This window comes from Astatotilapia calliptera, chromosome 15 (assembly GCF_964374335.1).
Source record: "Astatotilapia calliptera chromosome 15, fAstCal68.1, whole genome shotgun sequence".
Classification (NCBI taxonomy): domain Eukaryota; kingdom Metazoa; phylum Chordata; class Actinopteri; order Cichliformes; family Cichlidae; genus Astatotilapia; species Astatotilapia calliptera.
This window is the reverse complement of record NC_137436.1, coordinates 4,732,575-4,751,561: the sequence shown is the minus strand read 5'-3', so window position 1 is coordinate 4,751,561 and position 18,987 is coordinate 4,732,575. Positions and strand designations below refer to the sequence as shown.

Below are 18,987 nucleotides of genomic sequence, written 5' to 3'. Positions count from 1 at the left end.
CTTAACATCACCTCCACTGTGTTAGTGTGGTTTGTTTTTGCTCATGAGCTGTCCCTCTCCTCTGCGCTTTAATGAATTATTCCTGGTTCTGTCCAGGATCTTTCATGTTTTCTGGCAAACTAATCGGGTATTCTTTTTCTGGAGTGTGACCAGTATACATCTCAGTCATCCAGGTTATGGTAATCTAAGGAGCTTGGAAGGAAAAGCAACTGGACTTATATAAGTTTCTTGAAGACATTTCACTTCTCATCCAAGAAGCTTTTTCATTTCTAAGAGCAATTGGTGGATAGTCCCAGATTTGGAAACCCTAAGACTGTTTTGGGTGCGCCCATTGTGAGACCTTGCCCCACCCCATCATGTGACTTATTCAGTTGATTTTACTCTGACTGTTGTGCACCAACTTGAGAGTATTCTTGACTTTGTGAGATGTTGTGAAATTGGCTTTTGTAACCATGGAAATAATTCTGTCATCATGCACTTCAGTCATCTCCTGCAGTCTTTGTGGCCTCTTGGTGCAGCCGAGCTGGCCGGTGCGTTCCTCTTTTTTAAGGGCCCAGGTACACAACTAAGGTACACATTTCTGGTAACTAGTTAATTATAAATATGGTATTTTACAATACTGTATGGTGCAGTTGGCTGTGTTTTATTGGCAGGTGAGTTTGTTGATATCAACCTTCAAGATATAATTTTAAACTAAGGTGAATTAGAACACTTAAATGGCCGATCATCCAATCATCAGTTGGAACAGCACATTTGTGGTGGTAGTTTGGTAGTAATCACAAAATTGTGTTTGTTTTTGTTTGTGAAGCACTATTTTATACCAAAAGTCTTCAGATTCACTTAAGCTGTAACAGAATATAGCTCACTGTTAGTATTACTAGCTATTTGTTACCAAAAATAATAATTAACTATAAAGGTCTGCTGAGAAGACCTATAAATAAACCCAGTAGGTTGGCAAAAATAAGTGCAGTGTGCTCTGAAAGGATGTGGTTTGAATGCAGATCTTCCACGAAGACATTTCATAATTAAAATCTCATTCAAATGGATGGGTTCCTTAACACGCACTAATTATCGCCTTCGTGCAAGACAACGTGAGTCAATGTGTTCAAAAAAAGACACAATCAAAACCTAAATTGCTTTAACTTAAGCAAACAGTCCCATTTACTACGAGTGAACTTCCAGATAAGTGAACCTCTGTCTGCTAATCAGCAGCCTGATAAATTCTTTGGTGGCTCCCCAAAACGTCCCCTGCACCGGTCTCTCTAATCCCATTAAATCAGGCGCAAAAGCTGATGTAATCACTGAATGGGACCAGTTCAGGTTCGGATTAAACCAGTGATGTCACACTGGCACACGGGAACAAGCGAAGAGCTGAGCGGCGACTCCGTCTCCTCCTGTCATTGCAAACGCAGCGCTCAGACGAGAACCTGCAACGACAGAAGAAGAGAACAGCGAACTTACTCGAGAGATTAGCCTCCACATGTCCCACCGGCTGCTGCAGGAGTTCTGTCACACTTTGTAAAGCTCTGCAGCCGGAAGGTTTTAGTCCTGGGAGCAGGATCATTACGCGCTCCCCTTCGCTTCTTCTTCTCCAGCCCGTGTGCGCGCCACACTCCGTCAGTCCGTGGATTGCCACAGTGGATGGTCAGCAGCCCTCAGAGCCGTGCCTCCGGGCTGCCAAGCTAAGAAAAATGCCGGGCGATGGATTCACCATTAAAAGTCGCATTAGGAAGTTTCTGCGTTCTCCATCCACCGGAAAGAACTGCAAAGAAAATCTCACCAGCAAGGTACGAAAACTTCTGATGTGTGAGTAGAACAGCCGGACAGAAGAAGCGTCCCGCTGCAGACCTGTTAGTGCTGCAGGCTTACCTGGAGCTAAAATCTGATCTGAGATACTTTACTGTAATTATTGGAAATCTAAGGTACAAACGTTTCACCTGCTTAACCCTGTAAAACCTGAACCATGAAACAACTGCCATAAAATTCATGTTTATTGTATTCACCAAAAAAGAAATTAAACATCAGCCTCCATATATGAGCTGTCGGTTTTATTGTTTTTACCGCATCCTGTATTTTTGTGCAATTTATTGATGCACAGGTTGTAACAAGTCACGCGTTACAGGGTGGAAAACTGAGAGATAGGCGCTCATTTATTATTATTAAAACAGCTATTGCGACCTGTTGGCAGAGTAGTGATAAATCATTATGAGAACAGCTGGCGTTGTTTATTAAAATGAAGATATTGCAGTGTCTGGACTGGGAACACCTATATTAAGCAAGCATTCACGATTTAATAGCTGATTTACTGCCAAATGTGATGTTTAAACAGTGGCAAAATTGACATTTTGATAACCTGGCAACCCAAAAGGTTGGCTTATTAATTGCTTATAAATGATCTATTAACACTGGTCAGTTAAAAAAAAACAAAAAATTTTAATTTAGAGTTCTTAGAAAGCATTTGTTATGATTCTTTTTATTGTTTGCTGATGTTATTATTGCACTTTTGTTAGTAGGACACTGAGGCTCGGCTACATTCATATGTTCACTCAGACTAATCAATGATGCCAGCAGTTGGTTTCTAATTCCCAAGGCAGACACAGACAGGCAGCCAAGCCAGCTGTCACATCCTCACTTTGTCTTTGAGATCTTTTTCTTTTTTCTTTTTTTTTTACGCCTCAAACACCCAAAAGATAAAACGACGACAGTTTTCTGTCTCGAGCCTGTTGTTGGACACGTATCAATCAAAGACACGCTTGGTGCTGCACATCAGCAGCTCAGAGTCTGCTCGTTTATCACAGAGTTTGTGCAGGTGTGCAATAAAGACAATAACGGTGATCAATACTTTTCAGATTTGACAGCCTGAATCTTGAAACTGCCAGGAAAGGCTGCTTTTTAATACATAAGATGCCAGAATGTTGTACACAAACAGCACATTTACTTGTGTCTTTACTGACTTCTCTCTCTATTCTTCTGTCAGCCTCCACTATTTTATTTTTCTTTTCTAATTATGATGAATTCCTGAAAACCAAACCCGCCCTGTGTTGTCTCTCTACAGGTGACTCTGGAAAAAGTGTTGGGCATCACCTCTTCAGGAAGCAGCGCTCTGGCCTGCGACCCTCGATCTGGACTTGTGGCCTATCCTGCAGGGTGAGATGAGAGAGACTGTTTATGCGTTGTTATCTTCCTAATCTGACCTTTGACTTATCAGCGCTTCGCTCGCTCCCAGCTGCCTTATCATATCTACCTCATGCGGATGTTTAGTGTGCAAATTTCTGCGTGTGTGTTATCTCTGCATCATCTCAGAGGACTGGAGCTCTGTGTTGGTTTTTTTTCTTTATCCCATCCTTGGGGAGGCTGTCTCTGGCACAGTGATAGCTTGTTGTGCAGTATTATTAATTCTTGCTGCTATAGCTTTAATCAGCATAGAATATAAAAATGAGGATGGTTATGCTGGATGGTTTAGATCTGCAGTGGTGATACTGGGGGGGTTGGCCTCGGAGTGGGTGAAAGCAGTGTTTAAAAACAAGCAGAGAGGGTCCTGCCAGGTCGCAACAAAATCTGTGCACTTGAGCTGATTTTGTTCTGGAACCTTCCAACAAAGCTGTATTAATATTAAGAAGGCCAGCGGTCAAAGGGGAAAAACGAGGAGAATTAGAGCAGTATTGCAACAACGTGTAAAGGAGTGTAAGGGTGTGTGTGTGTGTGTGTCTGTGTGAGGCATGCATGGGCACGTCTTTGCACAAATGGTTCTGCTCATCGTTGTACTAAATGGTGCACAATCTGGCAACCCACCTGCTGTCTCAGTTTAAATCTGTGCAAGCTGCTCTGTACCAGGTTTCCTGGCACGGTGCAGTTCACTAGCAGGTCCAATGCTGATCTAAGTTCTGCTCACGAGCTAGGATGCAAAAAGGATTTTGAATTAATAGGTAACAATATTATGCGTCCGTTATTTCAATATGGAAAAGTATATGATGAAATATATAGTATAGACTAAAAATGACTCACGTTATGTCTAGTTGTGCTTTCATTTTTCATGTAATGTAGTGTAATCTTCTTTCTGAATGTTCCCTCTAAGGAAGTTATTCTGTATTTTGAAAACTAGACTAAGGACGGAAAATCTTGTGCACTTTCCCAACCCAAGTTTTAAAATGTGTGTGCGCGCTTGTGTTCCTATTCATTTCGTTTTTGTAGGAACACCCAGTCATCTCCAAGTTTCAGTCGTCTAGCTTTTGATTTATGGTGAAGCTGAAAATTTTGGAGGTAGTTCTCCTTCTTCATTAATATATCCAACTGGTGCAATGTACAACTACAAAACAACCCCAGAGCATGATGCTACCACCACCCTGCTTCACAGGAGGTGCATTGTGCTTAGGTTTGACCTTTACTCCGGAAAGGCATACCCCTTGTCATTGTTGCCAAATGGCTCAATTTTTGTCTCTTCTGACTGTAAAATATTACTCCAAGGCTTTTTGGTCATGCATGTTGGCAGCTGCAAACTTCAGCCGAGCTTGAAGGTGTCGATTTTGGAGTAATGTAAAACTCACTTCACTCTGCAAAGTGGTGACACATCGAAACAACTTGTATTTACAGTTCAAAGGAATCATTAAAAGCCTAAAATCATCATTCGTCCATGCCCACGATGAGGGTGCGCAAGCTCCTGACTTCATCTGTATGTCAGGAGATGCACACGCCTACAGTACAGCCAGGGCTAATCTAAAGAAGGGCATCAAAAAAGCCAAACACCATTACAAAAAGAAGGTAGAAGAACACTTCTCCAACTCCAACCCCCGACGCATGTGGCAAGGACTCCAGACCATCACAGACTACAGGACCACCAAACCCTCCCCCGCATCCTCTGATGTCTCCTTCCTCAACGAGCTCAACAACTTTTATGCTCGTTTTGAGCGAGGGAACCCCACAACCACAACCAAAGCAGACATGACGCCAGACCACCAACCTATGACTCTCTCCCCCACCGATGTAGGAGCGGTGCTGAGCAGGATCAATGTCCACAAGGCTGCAGGCCCTGATGGCATCCCCGGGCGTGTTCTCAGAGCGTGTTCTGGGGAGCTTGCAGGAGTGCTCACAGACATATTCAATCTGTCCTTGGCCCACGCTGTGGTACCGGCCTGCTTCAAATCCACCTCCATCGTCCCGATACCCAAAAACTCCAACCCATCTTGCCTCAATGATTACCGCCCAGTAGCACTCACCCCCATCATCACTAAGTGCTTAGAGCGACTGGTCCTAGCACACTTCAAATCCTGTCTCCCCCCCACCCTGGACCCCCACCAATTCGCATACCGCCGGAACAGGAGCACAGAGGATGCAGTCTCCATCGCACTGCACTCTGTCCTCTCACACCTGGACAACAACAACACCTACGCCAGAATGCTGTTTATAGACTTCAGTTCAGCATTCAATACAATCCACCCCTCACAACTCATCAGGAAACTGACAGACCTGGGTATCAGTTCCCTCATCTGCAAATGGTTACTGGACTTCCTGACCAACCGCCCCCAACATGTCCGGCTGGATAACCGCTGCTCATCTACCATCACAATGAACACCGGTGTACCACAAGGCTGTGTGATGAGCCCTTTCCTCTACTCCCTCTTCACCCACGACTGCAGACCTGCTGATGGTTCCAACACCATCATTAAGTTTGCAGATGACACCACGGTGATTGGCCTCATCAGTGACAACGATGAGGCCGCCTACAGGGAGGAGGTGGATCGTCTGGCTGAGTGGTGCGACAGAAACAACCTGCTGCTTAACACCGAGAAGACTAAGGAGCTCATCGTGGACTACAGGAGGAATGCTGACCCACATCCACCCATCCACATTAAGGGGACGGCTGTGGAGCGTGTGAGCAGCTTCAAGTTCCTGGGAGTCCACATCTCCGAGGATCTCACCTGGACGACCAACTGCTCCAAGCTGGTCAAGAAGGCTCACCAGCGCCTCTTCTTCTTGAGGACTCTGAGGAAGAACCACCTGTCCTCAGACATCCTGGTGAACTTCTATCGCTGCACCATCGAGAGCATCCTGACCAACTGTATAACAGTCTGGTACGGGAACTGCTCTGTCTCGGACCGGAAGGCGTTGCAGAGGGTCGTGAAAACTGCCCAGCGCATCGCCGGAGCACCACTTCCTGCCATAAAAGACATCTACAGGAAGCGGTGTCTGAAAAGGGCTGGGAAAATCATCAAAAACCCCAGTCACCCATCACATGGACTCTTCACCCTCCTGCCCTCTGGGAGGCGCCACAGGAGCCTCCGGACTAAGACCACCAGGTACCGGAACAGCTTCTTCCCCACAGCTGTCAGACTCCTGAACTCTGCCTCCTGACATCTGACCCACGTTAAACTCATGGACTGAACATACACACACCCACAATGGACAACTGTACCCTCAAACACACAATAATAACATGGACTGAACCACCACTCACAACCACTAGCACTTTATATAGCCTCTGTAGAAACTATCTACACCCTCACTTACCTTAACTGCACTACTGTATAGCTCTGTGTAAATAATCATTCTGTACATTCGATAATCTTTAATCCTACAACTGTTTACAACTTGCATAGTTCCCATTTCTGTATAGCTGTATATCCCAGATTCTGTAAAGTTATTTATTTCATTTCATATTCTGTATAGTTTTTCATATTTATATCCTGTTCATATCCTGTACATAGCTTGTACTCACTACAGCCTGTACATACTTATAGTTATAGAATATTCACAACATACTTCATACCGTGTACATTATAACATACCATAATAGACCCATTTCTGTAATATACTCACATATCTATATTATTGCTAATATATATTGTAATATATCTATATCACTAAAGCACTTCTGGATGGATGCAAACTGCATTTCGTTGCCCTGTACCTGTGCATGTGCAATGACAATAAAGTTGAATTCTATTCTATTCTATTCTATTCACACAAATCATGAATGCAGAGTTTTGACCACAACACACACAGCTGATTTAAACCAGAAAATATTGATGATTTATTGGGGTTATTTTTGTGTTGTGGGGTAAAATTAAATAAAAATAAAGAGGAATTAGAAGTTATCCAGCTGATCTTTTGGTCATTTGTAAGTTTCATAAATTCATTTCTGCACATGATTAGTTGTTTTTTCGCAATCACTACACATGTCAATTATTTAATGCTTTCCTAGAACATTAACAGCACCAATGTTTACAGTGTGTTTCTACTTCTCGCTGTTACCACCAAGGAAAAACTTCCAGATAAAATTCAGCCATTAGCATCAGGCTTTCTTTGGAGTTGCACAGTTTGAATGTTTAAACATTTGCACCTATAAACTCTGTCATTAATTTATTAACATAAAATGGCCATTTTCCTTAAGTATGTGCATCGTTTCTCGACCTGTTTCCATATCAGACATTAATATGCATTACTGCATTTCTTGGTTTCCTTTTGTAGGTGTGTGGTAGTCTTACTGAACCCCAAAAAGAACAGGCAGCACCACATTATCAACACTTCAAGGTGAGTCACCCACGAGTACAGTCTTCACTGAAGCAGAGCAGCACTGAACTAATCATGCTGTGATGTTATCCTCTGTCCCTCTCACAGGAAAACCATCACAGCTCTGTCTTTTTCCCCTGACGGCAAACACTTGGTGACAGGAGAGGTGAGTTTCATCACCCTCACTTTTCTCACTTTGTCTCTGCGGGTAAACTCAAACTTGCGTCTGTCCTCTCGTCTTCTGTTTAGCTTTCTTCGGTTTTTGCTGTGTCAAGTGAACATCACAGTAGGACTGGTGTTTGTAGTAATTCAGATTTACTGCAGAATCCAGAGAATTAGCTTGTTCGCGTCTTCAGTTATCCACAGTATAAGAAGGAGTTAGCGCGCTGTGCTGCGGACACCCCAGCAGGATGGAGGCTTGCTGCAGAGCTCTGTGTTTGCAGCCTCTCCTCTTTAGAGGGCCTTGTTCTGTCGTGTCACAGCGTAATGTGTCTTTTCAGTCAAGCATCTTGAATCGGTTTTGTTGTAGTTACAACGCGGGCCTCGACACAACACGCTATCTTAATCCTCCCCGGCCAATCAAAGCCGATTAAAGACTTCTCTGCATAAGTGGATGGGCAGGCAGCAGTTGCCATGACGACAAAGACCAAAGTTCAAAAGCCCAAATAGACTTGAGGATAGGCTGTTCTCCTGGATTCTCCTGGAATTCAAAGGGAACCATGTGCTAAATTCCCAACGTTAGAATACTTTGAGTAATTAAAACTGGTTAGAGATCGTAGTGGATGTGGTGGAGAAATATTAGAGCCCTCTTTTTAACCCGCTGTGCTCGGTGATCAAAGCTGAGCGCATCACAGCTGTATTAGATGTTTTCCCACAGGCCCTTTAAAAGGAGGAGTAAAAGATATGCCCGAGTGAGTGATCTGATAAGAAATGTCCCTCACACACACACACTCATTCATCAAACAGTAGCTCATTTACATACAGGGGCAGGCTGACAGCGGATGTGCAGGCTGTTTTGTCCTCCTCTTCTTGTGTGTCTTTTGTATGCAGCTCTGTCTTCAGTTGAATGTCACACTATTTCTTTTGGACCTAATAACTCTGACCTTTGAAAGGTCCTTTTACCATATTATAATAGGAGACTACACAAATAGTCTGCTGAACTTTCGATCCCCAGGAGGGAATAATGTGAGCAGGTCAAGGGACAAGTAGACAATCAGAGGACAGAGAGAGGATGATCTTCTAGAGAGATGGACAGACAGGAATGACAGGTGACTCCTGAGCGGAGCCTGTTTCAGTCGACGAAAACATTAAGACCCTTTAGTGTATGAATGGAGGAGTGTTCGCCATCTTACTAACAACCTAACATTGTTTTTAAACGTCGACTCCTCCCCCCCTTACCATTTTTTTTTCTCATCAGAGCGGTCACCTACCGGCGGTGAGGGTATGGGACGTGGCAGAACGGAAGCAAGTGGCCGAGCTCCAGAAGCACAAGTACGGCGTCTCCTGTGTGGCTTTCTCCCCCAATGGCAAATACATAGTCAGTGTAGGAAATCAACATGACATGATGGTCAACGTCTGGGCGTGGAAGGTTTGTCTCCCTTGAAAGTTTCTAAAGCTCAAATCCTACTTGTGCTTTTACACCTTCTTCCGTTCTCCTGACTGCTTTAATCAGGACAATGATGGTTTAATGTCTGATGACTGGCAATTTTTAAGCTCAATTTTTTCAAACTCTAAATGAAAAAATAACTTTAAAGTAGTGAAAATGTCTAAAACCACGTAGTGAATGTGATGTTACACTGTTGAGCAGCGAGTCCTATTGTGTTTTAGTTGTGTGATCTCTTTCGAATGTGTTGTTCTTTGCAGAAAGATGTAATAGTGGCCGCTAACAAGGTGTCCAGTAAGGTGAAAGGTGTGTCTTTCTCCGAGGACAGCTCCTACTTTGTCACAGTGGGGAACAGGCATGTCAAGTTCTGGTATCTGGATCACTGCAAGGCCAACAAGGTATGAGAGGCTTTCCTATCTTTTATTACTGCCTGGAGTTATTTCCCTACCTTTTACTTCTGCTTTATTTTTGCATAACTGAATAACTTTAGTGCACTCTTACATTATGCAAATACATTTGTGAGAGCCAGGGATTATTAATTTTCAGCAGCACACATGCAACATTTCAGGGAAGCGCTTTAACTCCTTCAGTTGGAGCTTTATCGGCTAACCATCACCTCTCTGTGCTATGTAGGCCAGCGCTCCTGTGCCTCTGCTGGGCCGCTCCGGGCTGCTGGGAGAGCTGAGGAACAATTTCTTCTGTGATGTAGCTTGTGGACGTGGCTCTAAATCAGACTCCACTTTCTGCATTACTTCCTCTGGCCTGCTGTGTGAGTTTAACAGCAAGAGGATGCTGGACAAGTGGGTGGACCTTCGGGTGAGTGAGAGGGGAGGGGCTGTCTGCAGGTGAAAGGTAGAGGTGGGACTAACCAGACACCCCCACTATATGATCAATGTGATTTTTAACATTTTGTGACATATAAGAAAACAAAACAAAATGAATGAGATATTCATAAATCTCAAATTAAAATTTTGTCAGTATTTGTTTTATCTAATAAGATAAAGTAATCATACTTAAATTATTTGGATTTATGTAATTTTTTGCTGCAATTTTATATTGTCAAGTACCAACACTTTGACTAAAACCTGCCACAAGATGAATTGAACGGGGTCAAGCTGTGATAAATCACCGAATTCAAATCTGTTGAGTCGACTTCCCTCATGTTGTGTTTATTAACAAAGACTCGTTCAGACTGATGCCAGCATGTTGGCAATCTGCAACCTGCATTTATAGATTAGACAGCAGTTACTTGCAGACCTCCGACAGCCTCTCTGAGAGTTGTTGCAGTCAGTCAGTGGTGTAGGACATGAGCCCTCTTGTTCGAGTATTTTAACTTACTTAATAAAAATGATGATATTTGCTCTCCTGAATCTTTACAGTATCGCCAAGCAAAATATTGTGAAACAATGCTCTACTCTTAACTGCCACTACTGTTCATTTTTATTAAATGGTAGCTGAATGTAACATATTTGTTCTTTATGTGGTATTGGCCTCATTCAGCACTAACATGCATGTTCATTTAGTTATTATTTGAGTACAGTACAGGCACAAATGCCTTAGGTCAGTAACCATACGTGTTTATTGAACGGGTGAAGAGGATCTTAGAAGATTTAGAAGCAAGGACAGGTACAGGATGTGTTTGGAAAAGCTCCAACGGGGCTGCTTTTCTACTCCTCCGTAACCTTTGCAGAGGACTCAGCCAAAGCAATGATGTAATATTATCTGCAGGAGCATAATTAGCTTAATTTTTCAGACTTGAATGAATACGAATGTTTACCATTTTCTCAGAAAGACTATGAAGCTATGACTTGTGAGCTGATTATCTGGCATGTGTCTTTCCGTGCAGACCGGGCTGGCTCAGTCGCTCTCTCTGTCTGAACACATGATCTTCTGCGGCTGTGCCGATGGAACGGTGCGAGCCTTCAGACCCGCTGACTTGCACTTTGTGTGCACGCTGCCGTGGCCGCACCCCCTCGGCTCTGACGTCTCCTCCATGACTGAGGCCAGGTGAGGAAGAGCTCAGGAGTAACTCGGCCTTTCTTTAGCACTGATCCACTGCAGGATCAAGTGAGCTCTATTAATAGAGCTTTCTGTCTCAAGCAGTGCAAGCCCGAGTCTCGTCTAAATGTTTTTTATTCTCGAGGATGTCGGATTTTTACAAAGAAAACATCTATTCCTGTTGTCCCAACCTTTCATTCCCACAGTCATCTGTTCAACGCCACAGCGGATGCCCGTTACCCAGACACCGTTGCCGTTACCTATGACCCCGTCAGCTGCCGGCTCAGCTGTGTATATAATGACCACAGCCTGTATGTGTGGGACGTGAGAGATGTGCAGCGGGTGGGGAAGGTGCACTCTGCCCTCTTTCATCCCGCCTGTGTCTGGGACCTGGAGGTAAATGCATGCAGGAGGAAGTGAATTTATATAACCTCTTTAAAAGCTGTGAGATGTTCAGTGTGTTTCCTCAAGCCTCCTGGCTCAATAGGATTACAGCAGTACAACAGATTGGATTCTACCTATTGATTCGGTTAGTAATTTGCGGCACATTGGGGATCATTACACGAACAAAACTGGGAAACTTGGAGCTGTTGTGCTGTTGTACTGAACATTGTGCATCAGAATTTGGCAGCTTGAAACTGGTGATAACAGTCGATGTAAGACAATTCACAGCATAGTGAAACTGCATTTCTAGAAATCTAACTTACAGCATTAATTGTTTCTTAAAATCGTGCTTTTTTTTTACCCTCATCTAGTTTATTATTGACTGAACCTCCTCCTTTTGTCACTACTCCCCAGGTGTTTCCAGATGTTCCAGAAGAAGTGGCTTCTGGTTTGTCATCAGGCGCATTCCTCACTAGTTCAGCTGATAACACCGTGAGAGTGTGGCGCATGGACGACTGGACACAAACTCATTCTCCAAACATCCTGAGCCAAGTGAGGTTGACTTCCAAGATCCGTATTCTCTTCAGCTGTGTTTCAAGTACAGCTGTGAAGAGTTACTTTCTGTCTCCCTCATTTCTATAAAGGATCTTTTGAATATAATCTACATCGACGGGAACACCAGCACCTTGCTGGATTCAGAGTGTGTAACAAGTGCGAATTCAGAGGTCAAGTCGGGGGATGGACAGACAGCGGAAACCAGGATGGGCATCAGGACCATCTGTGTCAGCCCAGACGGCAAACACCTGGCATCTGGAGATCGCAATGGCATGCTGAGGTAGGACTAGAAGACTAAGGCTGAGGCTGATGACAGACTGACGTGACCTCTGTCCTAAAACTGTGATATTCTGCAGGGTTCATGACCTCAGCAGCATGAAGGAGATTCTTAAGGTGGAAGCCCATGATGCTGAGATCCTCAGCCTCGAATACAGTAAACCAGAAACAGGTCAGTGTGTGTGTGAGACTGTATTAGTTACTATAATGATGACACGCTTGGAGAATATTTGCACATTGGCTGTGAATACAGTAGGTGATTATGTGGTCTGATTTCTCTCAGGGCTGAAGCTGCTGGCCACAGCCAGCAGGGATCGTCTGATCCACGTCTTGGATGCAGAAGACGACTACAGTCTGGTGCAAACACTCGACGAACACTCTTCATCCATAACAGCCGTCCGCTTTGCTGGTGAGACACTTGAGAAGCTGTCAACATCTGACGGCTAATCTTTCCTTAATCCGACGCTTTCATCTCCGCTCAGCCCCACACAAAGTCCCTCTTTTATTTCACACGCCGCACGACTTGTTTCAATAATAAATGACGGTTACGTGTGTATTCAGGTGGAGTTTTGGTTGCTTGAGCAAAGCCTTTCAGTTGCACTTTGCTTTCTCTTCTTCAGCCGATATGAAATGTTTGCACCACTTACTGTCACGGTTTCAAATGTAGATTTTTGAAGAGGCACTAATCTACTGTCTCTGGACTTTTTCATGAACTGTAAAATTATTTTACTGATAATAGTGGGTTAATATAAAATAGGCAGTTTGGGGCAAACTACTTTGAAAGCTTAGCTTTTAAGCTACCAATTACTTCATGCTGGAAGAAGCTGAACTGCAGAAATGCTGCCCTAGGGATGAGTCTAGCTGGGTTTGAGTTCCTCTGGTGTATTTCTGCATGGTGGTCATGTCTGCAAATGATGAGTCAGTGGGCAGAAAAAGGATAAGTATTTGGCCTACAGCTGTTTTCCATGTAGAGAAAGAAATGACGAGTTATGCACCGTATGGACAAAAAGTACTGGGCCACACCTCTTCATCTTTGAAATTCAAAGATTTTTTTCAGTCCCATTAACCTGCTTTCAAAAACATTTATGAAAGAGCGGGTCATTTTAAACTGGTACTTTAATGGGATGCCACCACTGCAGCAAGTCAAAAAAATGTGTGTATTAGTGGTATTACTGCAAAGTGGTTTAGAAACCACAGCGGCTCTCACCCCTAAACACCACTTAAAGATACAGAGCGGGGTTGCCCAGTGTAGCAGCACGTATTGCATAGAAGATGCCAGAACACTAAGCTAACTCAATAACTGCAGAGCTCCAAACCTCTTCTGGCATTAACATCAGCACAAGAACTGTGTGCTCCGAGCTTTATGACATGGGTCTCCATGGTGGAGCAGCTCCTGTGGGTGTAATGTTTAGGTGATTTTGTCCATATCGCTTAAATTTCCGTCTCTAGTTCTGCATTATTTACGTGGAAGTGCAGGGATATCAGCTTTAGCTTTGTATCCATTTTGCAACAGACAAGATTGCTCAGCTAACCAGCTAACTTCTTAAACAACATGCAAAACCTTATCTTGGTAACATAAAAGTAAGTTTCATACTAAAAAGGTCAAAGTGTAATTGTATAATAAGCTGCTGTATAATATTGGGGTGTCTCTGTGGTCAGGTTTCAATTTTTTGAATGAAAAGATGACTAAATCCTGGAACGTTCATCTGGATGTCGCATTTTCAGTGGCAGAAACGTTGCATCGCTCATGTGGCTTCTCAGTCTCAGCTGTCTGCAGGCTTCTCCAACCTCATAAACACTACATTTGCATAATGACTGACACCAGCACCACTGACTAACAATGGGCTGTGAGGTCAGTTTCATGATCATTAACATGCAAATTGTCACGACCATTGATCAATCTCCATGAGTGCTATTCACAGAGAGTTGAGGTATAGCTGTAATCACAGCACTGTAAAATAGTGAACAATGTACCCTTAGGCCCCCTCAGTTCACAGATGGCCGTTCCTTTTTCACGTAAATAGCCTCCTTGACTCCCCACTACTGTTCCTCCCTGTCCACTGACAGAGCGGCCACTGGCCTGTAGATGTAAATAGACTGTGGAGTCCTGGCCTGTGTTCTGCCATCCGCCTGGCTAGAGGTTGTTTCCATTGACTTTCAAATGTTGTCCATTACTGATAGGAATTTCACAGTCTAGGAAAGCTAACCTGTCATTTTTTACACCCTCCCTGGTGAACTGGATGTGTTTGTTCACTGAGTTAATGTGATCACTGAATTGTGGGACATCCTGAGATTTGATTTTCACCCAGGTGTTATCCACATATGTGAACCGATTACTCGGTGGTGTCCCAGGGTAGGATGGTAGAGTCCTCTTTTCTGCTTCCTCCATATACAAATCGGCCACAGTGGGTGAAACTGGGGAACCCACGGCGCCACCATGTTTCTGCCCTCAACAATGACACACTTGGTCGGTGTTGAGGGCAGGGTAATCCTCTCACACTTTTCACGCACAAATCATTTCTCCTACTGAAAACGTTCCGTCTAGATGAACAGAATCCACTTTCTGGGATTTCCTTGCCTGGATGATTGAACGTGCATGAAGACACGATGACTAAATGCTTTTGTTTTTTGTTCTTTAGCCAATGACAACAAGGTGAGAATGATCAGCTGTGGGGCAGACAAGAGCATCTATTTCCGCACAGCCCACAAGGTAACATCAGATGTTGGATATTACCCAACAAACACACGCAAAAGCATGAGTGACACAAAAAACTCCTGCCAAACGCCAATGTTAAAGCTAATGTATATGCAGGCTGCTAAATGCTAACAAGGTAGGAAACAGCCACCTCATTGTAGACTGGAAACAGTGAACCAGCTATTCTGACTTCATCAAAGTACTGCCTGCGATATTCTTCTGAATAACTAATTCTGGCCACAAAGAGCTTCATTGCATTTGACTTATTTTTTTTCATTAATTCCTCTCATTTAGGTCACACTTATTGGCACAATGGTAACACAATCTGTTTAGCAATTCTAGAGCACAGACCACAAAAGGAGCGTTTGTGCTACAAGTTGTATAACTATGAAATACAAAAAAAGAGAGGAAAAAAAAGGAGGCGACATTCTTTTGCTCTGGAATTGCTTCTGGGTTAGCAGGCCACTTACAGCATTTTTCATAAACTTGAGACGGGATTTAGGCCACTGCAGTGACTCAGAACATTAAGTTGTTTTTTTGTTTTGTTTTTTCCGGAGCGCAGTAAACAAGGGCTTGTTAGTCTAAAGTGAACCTTCTCTTTGGCGTACAGACATTTATGGAGTGCTCATTTTAGAAAGTTGTTGTGACAGGTTTGTGCTCCGGCAGAGCAGAAATGAGCTTCTTCTGTGCCGTTTTCAAGGATGAGCTGCAAAGAGTACCCTTTTCTGACTATGTCTATATGATGATGATGATGATGATGGTAGTGATGCACAAAAGCTGATTCTCTGTGGTCTAAACCTTGACCTATTCTAACTGCCAAACATGTTCAGTCTATTTTCCCAACTCCATTATTGTACGCAACAACTAGCTGTATACCCACCTTTTAATATGCAGATATTGATCCTGAGTCAAGCTGATCTCTGCAGCCTTTGGAGACTTGGCTCAATGACTGTAAAGCTGCGCATATTTCTCTTTGCAGGTTATATTGAGTTCAGCACGCTCAGAATAAAAGTCACATCATGCATTCTGCTAAAATACCCCTGATATTTTCCCTACCCTCCTCCAGCGCAGGCCTGACACTGTCTTGTTCTGTTTCACAGACCGACAAAGGAACAGAGTTCAGGCGTTCTCACCACATGGTGAGGAAGACCACGCTTTACGACATGGACGTAGACGCCACCTGCAAGTACGCCGCTGTTGGCTGTCAGGACCGCTGCATCAGGTAAGCGAGGGCACGCGGCTTCAAAGATACACGAGCTTCGCTAGGAACGTGTTCTTTAAAGGCGCCGGGGCTTATCTCTTCCTTCTCTCTGCAGGATTTTCAACATCAGCAGCGGCAAACAGAAAAAACTCTATAAAGGATCTTTGAGTGAAGATGGAAGTCTGCTCAGGGTAACATTTTTCTCCACAGTTGAAACACCTTTTTTCTTTCTGTCTGTATATATATATATACACACACATACATAGAGAGAGATACTAAAAGGCTCTTTTGTGTTGGGTGTGGCAGGTTCAGATCGATCCCTCTGGTCAATACGTGGCCACCAGCTGCTCCGATAAAACCATCAGCATCTTTGACTTCTACACCGGGGAGTGTGTGGCCACTATGTTTGGACATTCTGGTAACGCAGCTATCACAGAATAAATCTAACCACAATGACAGAGAACATAATGAGCGCTAACAAGCCTTTTTTTTTCTTGTTTTTGTTTGGCAGAAATCGTCACTGGGATTAAGTTTACCAGCGATTGCCGGCATTTGATTTCTGTATCGGGAGATAGGTGAGAAACCGCCTCTCAGAGATGTCCTTGCACCCAGGCCGAGGCAATCTTCTGCCGCTGCAGCTGTAGGAAATGGCTGTGGAAATGTGTTTGCAGATGCTTCCGAGCTGAAATGAAATCTTGAATATTTAATGCTTTTATCTCCCCCAGCTGCATCTTTGTGTGGAGGCTGTCCCCAGAGCTGACAATCACCATGAGAGAGAGGCTGCACCGGCTCAGAGAAAACCCAAACACACCACCCAGCAAAACCTCCAGTCTCAGGTGACGACACCAGCACACCTCCACCTGTTAATTGAGTACATTCTTTCCGCGAACCCAGCGCCGATGATAAAGAGCCCACCTCAAGCGAATGTATTCCCTTCGCGTATAATGACATGGCAACACAGATAGAATAGTCATCTTGTTGACTCTTTCGCTGTGTTACCCAGGCGTGAGGTGTACAGCGCTCCCGCTCTGGGGGGTCTGTCCTCTGACAGCGACCGTGAACACGAGGAGGACGACAGAGCGGCGAACGACGATGCCAATGACCCCGAAGACAACGCGACCCATTCTTCTTCCGCCAGCAGCCACGAAGAGGAGGACACAGGTACTGTGTGATAATTGATGACATGAATAAACATAGCGGTAACTGCTTTTGGTTTTTTTTTTTACATCAATGAGGTCAAAAGGGTTTAGTAATAGGTAGACAATCCTCCACTGGTGCACTGCCCTGACATTCGGCTTCTTTGCAGAGTGCAGCAGAATCTGGAAAACAACCAAAATTGTTTTAAACTGACTTCCTCTATTAACTTTGTAATCATTGTGCTCCTTCCTGCAACAGGAGGCTCAGATGAAGGACAGGACTGGGAGCTGACAAAGGTAGATGTTTGTTATGACTTTAAATAAAATAAATCATTTTGGACTATTCTAAGAAAGCACAACTTAAAGCATCCTAACATGCAGTATTTGCTTTTTGTTCCATTAAAGAAAACAAAAATGGAAAAAAAAAACCCGCATCCCTGTGTGTTAATGATGCCATACAGTTTCTTCCATAGCAACAAATGTGATGGAAAGGGTGAATAATTGTACTGTGCTGTGTATAATGTATATTCCCAGCATGGAGTCGTCAGCCAAGTCATCCCTGAGTCCTCAAAGCGTCCCCGGAGGCGTTGGTCTCATCGTATGGGCTCATTGGAAGTGATGGTTAAATCCATGCTGGACCTGACGCAACTGGAAACCTTTGCTCCGAAGAAAAACCCCAGCTGCCCCCCACATGACAGAGAGAGGCAGAGCTCGCTCGGCCTCCAGGAGCCTGTGGTACGTTCTGTTTGTCTATAAGGGAGATATAGGAAGCTGCTTGTGTGGATCCGTGAGTGTATAATTGCACTGCCCGTTTTCTGCAGATGGGAGAGAGACCCAGGAGACATCAACCCTGGCCGGACGCCGACTGGCTGTCCTCGCACACTTCCAGGGACACCAAGGGGACAGATGTGCTCTATCCTGAGGAAAAGGAGGACGACACAAGTCCTCTGGACAGGTAAACCTCTGCCTGCTACGCACTGTTTTGCCCGACTGATTGCAATGCCACTGCAAGACAACAAAAGTCCTTTTCTATTCTCAGTTTGCTGTTTCTCTCTTTCTGCACCCCCCCCTCCCCATTCCTCGTTGCTCCCACGTCGGTGATTCCATTACATCAGCGATTACTGCAGGATGCAAGGACGAGGGATCCGTAGCGAGAGCCAGGACAGCCGCAGCCCAGACAGCGCTTGCTCTTTGGATTATGACAGCAGCGAGTCCAGCCCAGATCATATTTTGGATGGTAAGGTCTTACTCTGAATGCATGCAGCATTAAAAAAAAAAGAGTCTTTTGTGCAAAAGCTCTGAACTCCAAAAAATGGTGTAAAGCACAGTTGCACTTTTTCAGCAAGTAGCACATGACAGGAGACTGTCTGCTTTAGATGCATTCATGCTTATGCCCTGGTGAGAACATACATACATTATTTACATACTTTCATCAAGATTTTGCAGTTTTTCAACACAAAAACTAACACAAGAAGTCTAAACACCTTAAAAATATGTTACAACCCCCAGTATGTCTATCTCCACGCTGTAAGAGATTCTACATAACTGAAATAAGCCACACAGTTCCCACAAATTTTAATAAATAATTAGGAACAAGAAGCAAAAGAAAACTAGGAAAAGTCTAACCATAAAC

General features: G+C 44.0%; 1 protein-coding gene across 3 annotated transcripts in view; it reads left to right on the top strand.

The window, feature by feature from the left end:
- Nucleotides 1-1,223: 1,223 nt before the first annotated feature.
- LOC113006855 (mitogen-activated protein kinase-binding protein 1-like) overlaps nucleotides 1,224-18,987 on the top strand; it is a 25,415-nt gene continuing 7,651 nt past the window's right edge. For 2 of the 3 annotated variants that reach the window (XM_026143067.2, XM_026143066.2), the window contains exons 1-24: nucleotides 1,224-1,787; nucleotides 3,056-3,147; nucleotides 7,465-7,527; nucleotides 7,615-7,672; nucleotides 8,924-9,094; nucleotides 9,370-9,507; nucleotides 9,743-9,925; nucleotides 10,956-11,116; nucleotides 11,314-11,503; nucleotides 11,906-12,043; nucleotides 12,136-12,326; nucleotides 12,403-12,494; nucleotides 12,606-12,731; nucleotides 14,962-15,032; nucleotides 16,118-16,239; nucleotides 16,334-16,409; nucleotides 16,525-16,636; nucleotides 16,730-16,793; nucleotides 16,944-17,054; nucleotides 17,222-17,379; nucleotides 17,614-17,651; nucleotides 17,889-18,089; nucleotides 18,176-18,309; nucleotides 18,470-18,591. In XM_026143067.2, the coding sequence (XP_025998852.2) occupies nucleotides 1,692-1,787; nucleotides 3,056-3,147; nucleotides 7,465-7,527; nucleotides 7,615-7,672; nucleotides 8,924-9,094; nucleotides 9,370-9,507; nucleotides 9,743-9,925; nucleotides 10,956-11,116; nucleotides 11,314-11,503; nucleotides 11,906-12,043; nucleotides 12,136-12,326; nucleotides 12,403-12,494; nucleotides 12,606-12,731; nucleotides 14,962-15,032; nucleotides 16,118-16,239; nucleotides 16,334-16,409; nucleotides 16,525-16,636; nucleotides 16,730-16,793; nucleotides 16,944-17,054; nucleotides 17,222-17,379; nucleotides 17,614-17,651; nucleotides 17,889-18,089; nucleotides 18,176-18,309; nucleotides 18,470-18,591 (2,908 nt within the window). In that variant the 5' untranslated portion in view covers nucleotides 1,224-1,691. The remainder of the gene's footprint in view (nucleotides 1,788-3,055; nucleotides 3,148-7,464; nucleotides 7,528-7,614; nucleotides 7,673-8,923; nucleotides 9,095-9,369; nucleotides 9,508-9,742; nucleotides 9,926-10,955; nucleotides 11,117-11,313; nucleotides 11,504-11,905; nucleotides 12,044-12,135; nucleotides 12,327-12,402; nucleotides 12,495-12,605; nucleotides 12,732-14,961; nucleotides 15,033-16,117; nucleotides 16,240-16,333; nucleotides 16,410-16,524; nucleotides 16,637-16,729; nucleotides 16,794-16,943; nucleotides 17,055-17,221; nucleotides 17,380-17,613; nucleotides 17,652-17,888; nucleotides 18,090-18,175; nucleotides 18,310-18,469; nucleotides 18,592-18,987) is intronic. The other variant, XM_026143068.2, reaches the window with a different exon arrangement.